Below are 15,855 nucleotides of genomic sequence, written 5' to 3' on the forward strand. Positions count from 1 at the left end.
ATATAGAACCCGATTCTTCTGCTGCCTATCTGTGTGGCCGACGCAGGCATTGAATCAAATCAAATTGTATTTGTCACATGCGCCGAATACAACAGGTGTAGAGCTTACCGTGAAATGCTTACTTACTGTACAAGCCTTGAACCAACAAATCAGTTAGTGATGTACTGGTATTCCTGGCATATTACAGCCATGAATACCAGTAGCATTTATCTTAACATTTGATTCTCACCATCACTGTTTTAATAATGAGAAAGGGACCTGGTTCCTTTTTTAAACGGGAGGACTTCTACGGGAAGCCAAGTTGAAGAAAGCACCTCACATGGTTTTACCTCAGCAGAGTAGCGCAATGACACCCTCCAATTGAAGTCGTGGGAAACAAATGAAAGTTTGCCATCTCTCGCAAAAACGGATTAAAAAAATAAAACATTACAAGGTAGGCCTATTCAAGTACTCCAAATTCATGTAGGCTCCTTCAGGCCCCCCTTCAGGCCTTGTAATGTTTAAAATTCAAGGTGTAACATGGAAAACAAAATGTATGTCATGTTATTTCATTACCAGATCATACTGTGTAGAAGCCCACTAGGCTATGTCATTTGTTGTCGTTATATCCCAAATAATTAATCGGATTAGCGTTGGGTGTTGTTGCAATAGTCTATCCTACACAATTGCACACGGTAGACTCGGCGTCCAATCTGAGGTACAGGAACATATGAAAACGTGAACACATTACCTTGATGCTTTCTCTGTTAAATCTAACGGGATACTGCTGTAAATCAAGCAGACAACAACAGATGATCAACATCAATTCTCTAGGGATATTAGATCCAACGTTGATCCAGGCACAACTGTCTTCACCGGGGGAATCAATGAGACACCAACATATTCTGGACATTCCTTCACGAACACCTTTTTCCCAGCACTTGGGCTGGTGTTGCATTGCATGCGCCATCACAGCAGCTGTTTGTCATTCAGAAAATGCCTTCCCTGATCAGATCACGTTTTAAGTATCAAGGGAAGGTGACTTTATCGGTTTAAAGCATTGGATTTTGCAATCACATTTATTATTTGGGATTTGTGTGCCCATGAAAACCGTTTTCACCCAGTAACATAGTAACACAAGGAGATACGAAATGTTACATAGTTACACTGCATATCTGAAATCTCTATACAAAAAAGAACGGTCAGACATCTTGATCCAGGATTCCTACAGGGTTCAAGTTCAATGTCTAATTTAACTGATTAATGCTTAATATATGATATAATGACAATTTACACGACCATAAATGCAAGGACAGAAAAGTCGTGTTTAATGTCACATGATTTCATACAAATCCGTCAAGACAACCCTTCGTGGTAAAGGGTTAAACATAGGTTTTAAATCAACTCGTGAATCTTAACTAATATAGCTATGATCCCCCATATAGCTTAATGTAATGACACGAAAAGCATTGGCAGATTATTATCAATGACTTATCAACAGCTGTTACAAGAAATCGTCACGCTTACCCTAGTTTACAGACAGACCCACATTTGAGAGAGATGGGGGAGGGGTCTTGTCGCCACAGTGTCTCTGCTAGACCACTGCCTAAAAATAGTCTTCAAAATTGTTTCGGAGACAATTACTGGGTCACAGCAGAGGAAAGTAGGGCACGTCTAATGAGATGAGAATGCCTTCTCTGTCTGTCAACACTGACAACATCATTTTAAAGCAGCCAATCGTCTCAGAGGGACAGACGGACAGACAAGAGGCTGAGTGTGAGAAACAGACAGATATACAGACACACACAGGATCTAGTATTTCCTCCTCTTCTTCTTTTTGGGTGCTACTATAGGCCACCAATTGCTAGCAGTCAGTATTTGGATAATATGTGTGCAACGCTTGATAGTGTGTGTGATGTTAACAGAGAGGTCTATTTTCTGGGTGACCTGAACATTGACTGGTTAGCAACTGGTTGTCCTCTCAAAGAGGAAGCTTCTATCTGTGACTAATGCCTGTAATATGACCCAGATTATCACTCAAATCAAATCAAATGTTATTTGTCACATGCTTCATAAACAACAGGCGTAGACTAACAGTAAAATGCGTACTGCTGGGCCCTTCCCAAAAATGCTGGGGGGAAAAATTGAACAATTATAACACAAGGAATAAATACACAATGAGTAACGATAACTGTGCTGTATAAACGGGGCAGCCTTACCGAGTCGGTGTGCAGGGGTATGAGGTAATTGAGGTAGATACGTACACACAGCTAGGGCTATAGTGACTAGGCAACAGGATAGATAAGAGTAGCAGCAGAGTATGTGTTGAGTCAAAAGAGTTGTGCAAAAAGAGGTCAATGCAGAGAGTCTGGCTAGCTACAGTATATGGTTAACTATTTATCAGTTTTATGCTTTGGGGTCCTGTTGGTTCCAGACCTGGTGCATCGGTACTCCTAGCTGTGCGGTAGCAGATAGAAGAGTTTATGACTAGGGTGGCTGGAGTCTTTGACAATTTGATGTTCTTCATCTGACACGGCCTGGTAATTTAGATAATATGTACATGTAGGTAGAGTTAAAGTGACTATGCATAGATTATAAACAGAGAGTAGCAGCAGTGTGAAAGAGGGGTCTGGGTAGATGTTCAGGAGTCTTATGGCTTGGGGGTAGAAGCTGTTAAAAAGCCTTTTGGACCTAGACGTGGCGCTCTGGTACCGCTTGCCGTGCAGTAGCAGAGAGAACAGTCTATGACTTGGGTGGCTGGAGTCCATGACAATTTTTAGGGCCTTCCTCTGCCACTGCCTGGTATAGAGGTCGTGGATGGCAGGAAGCTTGGCCCCAGTGATGTACTGGGCCGTACACACTGCCCTCTGTAGGGTCTTGCGGTTAGAGGCCGAGCAGTTGCCATACCAGGCAGTGGTGAAACCAGCCAGGATGCTCTCGATGGTGCAGCTGCAGAATCTTTTGAGAATCTGAGGACCCATGCCAAATCTTTTCAGTCTCCTGAGGGGGAATAGGCTTTGTCGTGCCCACTTCATGACTGTCTTAGTGTGTTTGGACCATGATAGTTTGTTAGTGATGTGGACACCAAGGAACTTGAAGCGCTCAACCTGTTCCACTAAAGCCCCATCAATGAGAATGGGGGCGTGCTCAGTCCTCCTTTTCCTATAGTCCACAATCATCTAATTTGTCTTGATCACGTTGAGGGAGAGGTTGTTGTCCACACGGCCAGGTCTCTGACCTCCTCTCTATAGGCTGTCTCATCTTTGTCGGTGATCAGGCCTACCACTGTTGTGTCATCGGCAAACTTGATGATGGTGTTGGAGTCGTGCCTGACCATGCAGTCATACGTGAATAGGGAGTATAGGAGGGGACTGATCACACACCCCTGAGGGGCCCCCGTGTTGAGGATCAGCGTGTCGGATGCATTGTTCCCTACCCTTACCACCTGGGGGCAGCCCATCAGGAAGTCCAGGATCCTGTTGCAGAGGGAGGTGTTTAGTCCCAGCTTAGTGATGAGCTTTGAGAGCACTATGGTGTTGAATGCAGAGCTGCAGTCAATGAATAGCATTCTCACATAGGTGTTCCTTTTGTCCAGGTGGGAAATGGCAGTGTTGAGTGCAATAGAGATTGCATCAACTGTGGATCTGTTGGGGCGGTATGTGAATTGGAGTGGGTCTAGGGTTTCTGGGATAATGATGTTGATGTGAGCCATAACCAGCCTTTCAAAGCACTTCATGGCTACAGACGTGAGTGCTACAGGCGGGATTTCTTATAAGCTTCCGGGTTAGAGTCCCACTCCTTGAAAGCGGCAGCTCTACCCTTTAGCTTAGTATGGATGTTGCCTGTAATCCATGGCTTCTGGTTGGGGTATGTACGTATAGTCACTGTGGGGACAAAGTCATCGATGCACTGTCTGTGCTAAGCAAAACAGTCCTGTAGTTTAGCATCTGCTTCATTTGACCACTTTCTTATTGACCGAGTCACTGGTGCTTCCTGCTTTAGTTTTTGCTTGTAAGCAGGAATCAGAAGGATAAAATTATGGTCAGATTTGCGAAATGGAAGGCGACGGAGCTTTGTAAGCGTCTCTGTGTGTGGAGTAAAGGTGGACTAGAGTTTGTTTCCCTCTGTTGGCACATTTAAAATGCTGGTAGAGATTAGGTCAAACGGATTTGAGTTTCCCTGCATTAAAGGAGAGCCGTCTCTGAATGAGAGTTTTCCTTATGGCCGTATACAGCTTATTGAATGCGGTCTTAGTGCCAGCATTGGTCTGTGGTGGTATATAGACAGCTATGAAAAATACAGATGTAAACTCTCTTGGTAAATAGTGTGGTCTACTGCTGATTATGAGATACTCTACCTCAGGCAAGCAAAACCTCAAGACTTCCTTAGATTTCGTGCACCAGCTGTTGTTTACAAATATATATAGGCTGCCGCCCCTTGTCTTACCAGTGGCTGCTGTTCTATCCTGCCGAAAAATCTTATAATTCGCCAGCTACAGATGAAGTCGGATGTTTACATACACCTTAGTCAAATACATTTAAACTCAGTTATTCACAATTCCTGACATTAAATCAGAGTAAAATTTCCCTGTCTAAGTCAGTTAGGATCACCACTTTATTTTAAGAATGTGAAATGTCAGAATAATAGTAGAAATAATTATTTCAGCTTGTATTTCTTTCATCACATTCCCAGTGGGTCAGAAGTTTACATACACTCAATTAGTACTTGGTGACATTGCATTTAAATTGTTTAACGTGGGTCAAACGTTTCGAGTAGCCTTCCACAAGCTTTCCACAATAAGTTGGGTGAATTTTGGCCCATTCCTCCTGACAGACCTCTTGTAACTGAGTCAGGTTTGTAGGCCTCCTTGCTCGCACAGGCTTTTTCAGTTCTGCCCACAAATTTTCTATAGGATTGAGGTCAGGGCTTTGTGATGGCCACTCCATTACCTTGACTTTGTTCTCCTTAAGCCATTTTGCCACAACTTTGGAAGTATGCTTGGGGTCATTGTTCATTTGGAAGACCCATTTGCGACCAAGCTTTAACTTCCTGACTGATGTCTTCAGATGTTGCTTCCATATATCCACATCATTTTCTTGCCTCATGATGCCATCTGTTTTGTGAAGCACCCCCACAACATGATGCTGCCACCCCCGTGCTTCACGGTTGGGATGGTGTTCTTCAGCTTGCAAGCCTCCCCCTTTATCCTCCAAACATAACGATGGTCATTATGGCCAAACAGTTCTATTTTGTTTCATCAGACCAGAGGACATTTCTCCAAAAAATACGATCTTTGTCCCCATGTGCAGTTGCAAACTGTAGTCTGGCTTTTTTATGGTGGTTTTGGAGCAGCTGCTTCTTTCTTGCTGAGCGGCCTTTCAGGTTATGTCGATATAGAACTTACTGTGGATAACGATTGATTGGCTAATATGCCCGATTGGTAAAGGTAGATTACCCTCTCGGCGACGGATCCTGACAAGCACCCAGACCATCGTCCACGATATCTCGGTCTTTTCCTCCTGCGAATGACGGGGATGAGGGCCTTGTCGTGTGTCCGAAGTAAATCCTTCCCCTCCGACTCGTTGAAGATGAAGAATTCCTCCAGTACGGGGTGAGTAATCGCTGCCCTGATATCAAGAAGCTCTTTTCAATCATAAGCCATGGTGGCAGAAACATTTATGTACAAAACAAGTTACAAATAACGAAAAAAAAACACAAAATCGTAAAACGGCAGCCATCTCCTTCGGCGATGTGATGTACTAGGCCATACACACTACCCTCTGAAGCGGCTTGCGGTTGGATGCCAAGCATTTGTCATACCATGCGGTGATGCAGCCAGTCAGAGATGCCCTCAATGGTGCAGCTGTATAACTTTTTGAGGATCTGATGGCCCATGCCAAATCTTTTTTGTCCCCTCAAATCAAATCCAATATTATTGGTCACATATACACATACGCATATTTAGCAGATGTTATTGCGGGTGTAGCGAAATACTTGTGTTCCTAGCCCCAACAGTGAAGTAGTATCTAGCAACAATACACAATAAAATAATGGAATTAAGAAATATATAAATATTAGGATGAGCAATGTCGGAGTGGCATTGACTAAAATACAGTAGAATAGAATATAGTATTTTTCATATTAAATTAGTAAAGCAGTATGTAAACATTATTACAGTGGCCAGTAATTATATGTATATGTGTATAGGGCAGCAGCCTCTAAAGTGTAGGGTTGAGTAACCGGGTGGTAGCCGGCGAGTGATGGCTATTTAACAGTTTGTTCCTTGAGAAATGAGCTCTTTTTCAGTCTCTCAGTCCCAGCTTTGACACACCTGTACTGACCCCGCCTTCTGGATGATTGCGGGATGAACAGGCCATGGCTTTTTGCATAGGCTGCCTCAATACACCGCATCCGCCGATATCGACCTTCCGCATCTGCGTTGAAAGTTGGCAGAGCAACAGCAGTGTTTGTCAGACCATGAGACATCCCGAAAATCGGTTCTCTCACCATAACGTCTGTAGCATCCGAATGGATACGAATATGTATGTGTAGTTGTTTTGCTCTAGGACGGCCACAAGCGTCACAAGACTCGCCTGAACGTAGCCCGGTACCATTTTTAAAAATGAATGGAAGTACTGTATATACAGTATGGAAGACGTTTAGTGCCTAATAAAAATAGGTTAAATATGTCCCAAAAAATGGTTCTATAGTTTCCTGATCTGTTTTTCCAAGTATGAACCTGTTAGGTTTCTGTTATTCAATGCTTTTCTATGGGCTAATAGCAATAAGGCCAGTTGTGCACCGGGGCCTCCCACTCCTCTTTCTATCCTGGTTAGAGCCAGTTTGTGCTGTTCTGTGAAGGGTGTATTACACAGTGTTGTACGAGATCTTCAGTTTCTTGGCAAATTCTCGCATGGAATAGCCTTCATTTCTCAGAACAGCAATAGAATGACGAGTTTCTGAAGAACGTTCTTTGTTTCTGGCCATTTTGATCCTGTAATCGAACCCACAAATGCTCATGCTCCAGATATTCAACTAGTCTAAAGAAGGCCAGTTTTATTGCTTCTTTAATCAGTAGAACCATTTTCAGCTGTGCTAACATAATTGCAAAAGTGTTTTCTAATGATCAATTAGCCTTTTAAAATGATAAACTTGGATTAGCTAACACAACGTGCCATTGGAACACAGGAGTGATGGTTGCTGATAATGGGCCTCTGTATGCCTATGTAGATATGCCATTAAAAATCAGCCAATTCCAGCAACAAAAGTCATTTACAACATTAACAATGTCTACACTGTATTTCTGATCAATTTGATGTTATTTTCTTTCAAAAACAAGGACATTTCTATGTGACCCCAAAGTTTTGAACGGTAGTGTATATACAAACATATGTGGACACCCCTTCAAATTAGTGGTTTCGGCTATTTCAGCCACACCCGTTGCTGACAGGTGTATAAAATTGAGAACACAGCCATGCAATCCCCATAGACAAACATTGGCAGTAGAATGGCCTTACTGAAGAGCTCAGTAACTTTCAACGTGGCACCGCCATAGGATGCCACCTTTCCAGCAAGTCAGTTTGTCTAATTTCTGCCCTGCTAGAGCTAAGTGGAAACATCTAGGAGCAACAACGGCTAAGCGACTGGCCCCACAAGCTCCACACACATTACTTTATAGTTATATTTGTATGTCGTTGTATTTTACATTTGTGTGACTGTTCTTGTCCATTAGTGTTTTGTTACTTGTCATGTTTTATGTTTTTGTGTGAACCCCAGGAAGAATAGCTGCTGCTTCGGAAAAAGCTCATGGGGATCTGAATAAACCATTAAAGAATACAATAATACATGAGATCGGAGACTTTAGATTGTAAAACATCAAATGGAAGATGTTGTGAAAAATGTTTTGATTATATCAGACTAATGACTGCTTATTAATGACTAATGACTGCTTCCTTAGTCTCCTTCGAGCAACCAATCTTAATTATACTGTGATGCAGAGTAGAACAAAAAAACATGTCCACTGCTATTTGTCAAGCTATTTTCAGAAAAGTGTTCCGAAATCAAATTCCACTGATTTCTCACTGACATTTGAAAAAGAGATAGCATTTAACAACAACAAGGAAGAGAGAACGAGTGCGAGAGAGAGTGAGAGACAGTGTGTGTGAGAAATGTAACATTACACTTTCTGTCAGCACAGGGGTGTTACGAAACACAACCCAGTGATCTACAACTGGCCCCCTGCCAAAGGTCACAGAGGTCATAGACAAGACAGACATGGAATATCAGGAAACTCAGCCCAATCATGGTGTTAACTATCATAACACCAAGAACAACACAATTATGCTGAAATCAATCTTGGCCACATATACTTAATAAAAAAAAAAATGTAACCTTTATTTAACTTATTTACAATGGCGGCCTTCCCCGGGCCAAACCCTAAACCATACGACGCTGGGCCAATTGTGCACCGCCCTATGGGACTCCCAATCACGGCCGGTTGTGATCGAACCAGGGTCAATTCATGATGAACTTCACCAGCGCCGTGGAGCTGAGACCAGGCTTTGTAGAATCTATCTCCGACAATGTTTGCTCATTGCTGTTGCTCTGAGATGGAAACTCAGCGCAAATGCGCATGTGCCCATTGAATCTCAATAAGGAAACAGTCGGGGATTGTGTTTGATTAATGTTTATAGAAAAAAGTATGGATTTCAGCAAACAAAGATAGGCACGCAACGACAGAGGACAAACATAGGTACTAGGTGGGCGTTTCATATATATATATATATATATATTTTCTTTTTTTAAGTATTGACCTTGGACAAATCGATGTAGTCAAAGCTAGATTCCACAAAGCCTGGTCTCATCAGAAACTTCCTTCACCATGGAGTGGAGTTTAGTCCGCCACACCAACCCCTGTCCACCCTCTGCCCTGCTGCCGAGCTGCACAGGGTGCCCAGCGAACAAGTGTCGAAGTTTAAACAAAGTTACAGAAAAACATGTTTTTCGACTATCCAGATATCTGAAATGATGTAATGATATTATTTGAATTGTGAAATCATTTCAAATGCCTATTCTCTGGCACAGTGATTTCCCCTATGACTACTATCCAAGCATCTCACAGCTGTGAAAACACTGAGGCACAATGTCACTTTGCTTGATGGAGTTTCATAAGAGATCCCTTTGCAATGACTGTAAACACATAGTGTATGCTATAGGACCGATGGCATATGGCAAATGAACTTGAAACTTGAACTGTTGTTTACAAACATATCTGGGATCATTTTAAATAACCAAATTGTAAATTTAGCTCGTTTTACAATAAACCTACGACATGTGTAGTCTTCAGGTCCGCACAATGTTTCTCCATTGATGGTTATGAAAGAAATGGAAAAGCCCAATAAAGATATTATTACAGATGATCTACTCACAGGTATCAGCTTGCGTTTCCTCCCAGCAGGCCTGACCACTTTACAGCTGGTGTTGCTTTTAGCTGTCTTCTCCTCTGGTGCCGTCTCCTTGTCCAGTCTCGTGCTCTCGCTCTGTCAAACGACAACACACAACACAATATTATCAATCTCGCTCTGTCAAACGACAACACACAACACAATATTATCAATCTCGCTCTGTCAAACGACAACACACAACACAATATTATCCATCTCGCTCTGTCAAAAGAAAACACACAAGACAACGTTTTCATCCTCATATGAAGAATCAGGTTGAATCACAGTAGAATCAGGGAGCGTCACAGTAGAATCAGAGGAAATCTAAGCAAAATCAGGTAGAATCAAAGTAGAGTCAAATAAAAGGACAGTAGAATCAGGAATAATTACAGAATCAAATAGAATTACAGTAGAATCAGCTAGAATCACAGAAGAGTCAGGTATAATCAGATACAATTACAGTAGAATCACATAGAATCACAGTAACATCAGGTAGAATCACAATAGAATCACAGTAGAATCAGGTAGAATCACAATAGAATCACAGTAGAATCAGGTAGAATCACAATAGAAATACAGTAGAATCAGGTAGAATCACAATAGAATCACAGTAGAATCAATTAGAATCACAATAGAATCACAGTAGAATCAGGTAGAATCTCATAGAATCACAGTAGAGTCAGGTAGAATCACAAATCAACCATACAAAAAAATGTGACATCATTCAACTAGCTATCTAACTACTATCAACTAGCTTATTGAATGTGTCTACTTTGACCCTAAAAATGTACCCTGAATTTACTGATTAGCTCTTATGTAAACAGTATATATTCCAACTCTTAACAAATGCACATTAACAGATTAGAATCACAAGTACCCAGTTAAAACGAAATGCATAGTAAACATCACCCATAGGATGGAGAGGCAATGTGTAATGTGATTCTAATTATAGTGCAACTGTATACTGTACAGGGTTGGGGTCAATTCCATTTCCATTCGGGAAGTACACTGAAGTTCTCATTCCAATTCCAATTCACTTAATTGTTTTGTAATGACAGAAAATGTGGAATTGGAACGTAGTTTACTGTCTGAATTGACTGGAATTTAAATGGAATTGACCTCAACCCTGTCCAGTATGCTGTATACATTACAACTCTTGAACAGTTTAGGGAATCTCTCTCTCAATAGGTCTCTATCCTGTGCTTCTTTAGGATGAAGAGAGACAATGGGACAGATGGGATTTGAATGACATGTCCCTTTGAGTCTGGGTGAAGTGAGAGCTATAGCTTTAGCTACTACCACAGAGCCTGACCTCACTGAGATACATTCCCCAATGACACTGTTACAAAGACACTGTGGGAGTGTGTGTGTGCGTGCGTGTGTGTGTGTGTGTGTGTGTGTGTGTGTGTGTGTGTGTGTGTGTGTGTGTGTGTGTGTGTGTGTGTGTGTGTGTGTGTGTGTGTGTGTGTGTGTGTGTGTGTGTGTGTGTGTGTGTGTGTGTGTGTGTGTGTGTGTGTGTGTGTGTGTGTGTGTGTGTGTGTGTGTGTGGGGACTAGGGCTGTTGCAGTGACCGTATTACCGCCACACTGGTGGTCACGAGTAATGAAGGCAGTCAAATTCCACGTGACCGTTTAGTCACGGTAATTAGGCTTCTCCAAGCTCTGATGCTGCTGATGGTTGTTAGTAGCCTACCAAACGTGGTAAATGTCTGGTACTCAGCACTCTATTGTCCCTCTAATCACTCTGACATCAATGCAAATATATTCGAAAATCGAATCAATGATCTCACGTTGCTCAACAATTTTATAGGCTATGCGGGAGGAAACAGAGTGATGGCCACTAATAGAAAGAGGAGGATCCCATCAGCTTTCTATAGGCTAGGCCTACCATAATTATTTCTCAACTTTCCTAATATTAAGCACATTGCTTATATTTACAACAGGAGTATAGCCTACATGGCTGGGATGAAAATTAACCACGGGAAAACTGTCCTCCATTCACTATTCAAGTGGATAGATGATGTGTATTTTTTCCCACTGTCCCCGTTTCGAGACAGGTGCATGATAATGGTACATTCTAAATCAAAACAAATGTCACACATACAGTTGAAGTCGGAAGTTTACATACTCCTTAGCCCAATACATTTAAACCCAGTTTTTCACATTTCCTGACATTTAATCCTAGTAAAAAATCCCTGTCTTAGTTCAGTTAGGATCACCACTTTATTTTAAGAATGTAAAATGTCAGAATAATAGTAGAGAGAATTATTTATTTCAGCTTGAATTTCTTTCATCACATTCCCAGTGCGTCAGAAGTTTACATACACTCAATTAGTACTTGGTAGCATTGCCTTTAAATTGTTTAACTTGGGTCAAACATTTTGGGTAGCCTTCCACAAGCTTCTCACAATAAGTTGGGTGAATTTTGGCCCATTCTTCCGGACAGAGCTCTTGTAACTGAGTCAGGTTTGTAGGCTTCCTTGCTCGCACACACTTTTTCAGTTCTGCCCACATATTTTCTATAGGATTGAGGTCAGGGCTTTGTGATGGCCACTCCAATACCATGACTTTGTTCTCCTTAAGCCATTTTGCCACAACTTTGGAAGTATGCTTGGGGTCATTGATCATTTGGAAGACCCATTTGCAACCAAGCTTTAACTTCCTGACTGATGTCTTGAGATGTTGCTTCAATATATCCACATCATTTTCTTTCCTCATGATGTCATCTGTTTTGGAAAGTGCACCAATCCCTCCTGCAGCAAAGCACCCCCACAACATGATGCTGCCACCCCCGTGCTTCAAGGTTAGGATGGTGTTCTTCGGCTTGCAAGTCTCCCCCTTTATCCTTCAAACATAACGATGGTCAATATGGCCGAAAAGTTATATTTTGTTTCATCAGACCAGAGGAAATTTCTCCAAAAAGTATGATCTTTGTCCCCATGTGCAGTCGCAAACTGTAGTCTGGCCTTTTTATGGTGGTTTTGAAGCAGTGGCTTCTTCCTTGTTGAGCAGCCTTTCAGGTTATGTCGATATAGGACTTGTTTTTACTGTGAATATAGATACTTTGTAGCTGTTTCCTCCAGCATCTTCACAAGGTCCTTTGCTGTTGTTCTGGGATTGATTTGCACTTTTCGCATCAAAGTATGTTCATCAGAACGCGTCTCCTTCCTGAGTGGTATGACGGCTACGTGGTCCCATGGTGTTTATACTTGCGTACTATTGTTTGTACAGATGAACGTGGTACCTTCAGGTGTTTGGAAATTGCTCCCAAGGATGAACCAGACTTGTAGAGGTCTACAATTGCTTTTCTGAGGTCTTGGCTGACTTCTTTTGATTTTCCCATGATGTCAAGCAAAGAGGCACTGAGTTTGAAAGTCGGCCTTGAAATACATCCACAGGTACACCTCGAATTGACTCAAATTATGTCAATTAGCCTATCAGAAGCTTCTAAAGCCATGACATCATTTTCTGGAATTTTCCAAGATGTTTAAAGGCACAGTCAACTTAGAATATGTAAACTTCTGACCCACTTGAATTGTGATACAGTGAGTTATAAGTGAAATAATATGTCTGTAAACAATTGTTGGAAAAATTACTTGTAACATGCACAAAGTAGATGTCCTACCCGACAAGACTTCAACTGTATATTAGTTAGTATATGTAAAGATAATATTCAATCAAGAATAGTCTGATGGGTTACAATATTAGCCTAATAATAGCCTAAAATTAAGCACAATAATCCGCTTCACAGGGGGCGTAGAGCCTATAAGTAGTGTATGAATTCCAAGATTGGGTAAGATAATTTTCACCATAAAAAATGCACCTTTTTAATAAAAGCATTACATGCATAATCGCATTTGTGGTCACTTTATAGAATGGTGTTTTACTTCTAATGGAACATTTGTGCTTATAGCCTACTACCGTGTGCATTGCTGAGCTTATAATGTGGAGAAATTAGCCTAATAGTTAATCAACATTTTGAGGTAAAGGTTCTGATCTGTTGAGTTAGCCACATTGCATTAAAAAAAATGTATGCTAGTGGTTGTATTAATTTGGGATCTATCGCATCCCACAACTTTCCCAGACTGTGTGGAATATTTATTCCTGGCACAGAATATAAGAGGTTCGACTTTTCTACTACGGGGATAGTAGATATAGGCTCATGCTTTTGCTGTTCGATAGGCCTACTCATCTTGTTGGCTGACGAAAAGAAAATGTGGACAGTTCATCCAATATCTTCAATATGCACCTCGGAATTGGATAAGGACGCAAGCAGTTGCGTCCCTGATGTGTCTGTCTTCACTTGTAGCCTGTGAGAAAGACCTGATCACGTGATGGAGAGCCGTGTGAGTGAGAGACGGTTTGGATTGCGCAGCACACTCAGGGAGAAGAGCACAACGCAGCACTCCAGGCCCTAAAGGCATGGATTTATTTAGGGTTTCTTTATGGACACAAAGGGGATGCAGCCGTGGAATTCAAGGCATTATCAAGTGTTTGTCAAATTGTGAATGAGTGACCGATGTAGTGTGTATAGCCTGCGCAAAAAAAACTAAGCAGAGCTCATGCCTTTCAAGCAACTTTTTTCAAATCATCATTAGTCTCTCATCATGCAGCCTTATAAAGTATTAAAAATCAAAACATATAGCCCAAGCTTTGTAGAACAATTAAAGTTACATTAGTAACTCTAAATCAAGCATATAGGAATACCTATTTCTTTATTAACTGCTCAACACAGAATAGCCGCATGTGGGCACTCCCTCAAATCGTTAGGAGAAAATATTTATATTTTATTCAGCTTTGTTCAGTTGTATTCTTCATACTATAAAATAATGTAAAATAATGCCACAGAATGACGAGCAAATCTTATCTGCTAAATGAACTAGTGTAGCCCACAGCCATTTGATATAGCCACATCAGGACCCTAACATAAGGACAACTCAGAGTATCAGAATATGCTATTATTGTCTTCTGAAATAGACAACATTTTCTTCATATCATGTTTCTTTAGACCTGTCTAAAATAAATAATGGATTTATTGTGAAGGTGTAGGTTATATTACATGGATTTATTAAGACCTTTTCAAATGGCTTGTATTCTATGTGTGGAAGCCAGGAGATGCTAAATGTGTTTGTGTTAATTAACGGTCAATTACCGTGAGACCGACAGTTATTTGCTTGACAATCACCGTCTGACTAAATTTTATGACCGTCACAGCCCTGGTGTGGACCCCCTCCTGCACATTTCCTTTGATGAATAAAACTGTGTCTTCCCTCTAAGAAAAGGCCCTATATCCACCCTGACCCAGCACCCCTGGGGTTGCTCTGGGCTTGTATAAAGCATCTCAGAGTGCTGATCAGTTGATATGGACCGCGTGACCTGATCCTAGATCAGCACTCCTACTCTGACTGAGACATTTTTTGTAAATACAGACCCAGGGCCTCAATATTAACTCACTGAGTGTCTTAGTGGGTGTGTTGTTTGGGGAAAGAAGGGAGACAAGCTTGAACAATTCATTGAAGTAGACCAAATCCTGCTTAGCAACCAGCTATCGGCATCACGAGGTGGGAGCTACTGGGAGCAGGTGATGAAAAACAGCCTTGGCTTTTTAAAGGGGATGGACCACAGTCAACAACAAAAAAACAGTCACATTATCTAGACACATTATTTGTAGTAAATCTAGTATCTCGTACATGGAAATCGACTGACCTGAAAACCTTGTTTTGTTTAATATGACTTGGGCGAGACTTGGGCGAGATTTCAAATCATTCACATAATCCTCTAATTTGACATTAGATTCATAAAATTGTGATTTTGCATTTTCATTGTTGTTTATTTCTCCAGCAGTGATTTCCCTCCTCCTCCTGTCTTGGTGCTGCGTCCCAAATGCATCTTATTCCCTACACAGTTCCCTATGGACCCTGGTCAAAAGTAGTACACTATAGAGGGAATAGGGGTGCCATTTGGGACACAGCCCTAGTGCCTGGTTAAGCCTGCCTCCACCAAAGGAGTATTGGCACTGCATGCACTCCTATTGCCATTCTATAAGGGATTAGCTGTCACCAACCCCCTTGTCACAAAATGGCAAAAATCACCAAGCGTGGAAAGAAGGTAATCGCAAGGGCGTAATTCTAGAATAGGGAATGTCTGTATGCAGCCCTAAATGATGACTCGCTGTCTGATTCCATGGGCATGTAGTCTCGTGTTGTGTTGACAAAATCCTGAAAATGTTCAATGAAAGACAGCACACCATTACAACACATGACTAAAATATGTAAAAATGGCAATTCAAAAAGCACTACAGAGCATAAAATACAATGACTATTTGTTATTGCCTTGTGTGAACCCTATAACATACTCTGGCACTATTCGATAGCTCTGGCACTATTTTCAGTCGGAAGTCGGTTTATTTAAGGCAATGGCTGTTGCTTAGCAAC

At 41.5% G+C, this 15,855-nt stretch overlaps 1 protein-coding gene across 6 annotated transcripts in view; it reads right to left on the reverse strand.

Annotated features, from left to right (window-relative positions):
- LOC135507908 (DNA (cytosine-5)-methyltransferase 3A-like) overlaps positions 1–15,855 on the reverse strand; it is a 71,291-nt gene that overhangs the window by 52,347 nt on the left and 3,089 nt on the right. For all 6 annotated transcript variants that reach the window (XM_064927689.1, XM_064927688.1, XM_064927687.1 and 3 more), the window contains exon 3: positions 9,408–9,518. In XM_064927689.1, coding sequence (XP_064783761.1) covers positions 9,408–9,518 — 111 coding nt within the window. The remainder of the gene's footprint in view (positions 1–9,407; positions 9,519–15,855) is intronic.

This window comes from Oncorhynchus masou, chromosome 21 (assembly GCF_036934945.1).
Source record: "Oncorhynchus masou masou isolate Uvic2021 chromosome 21, UVic_Omas_1.1, whole genome shotgun sequence".
NCBI lineage: Eukaryota > Metazoa > Chordata > Actinopteri > Salmoniformes > Salmonidae > Oncorhynchus > Oncorhynchus masou.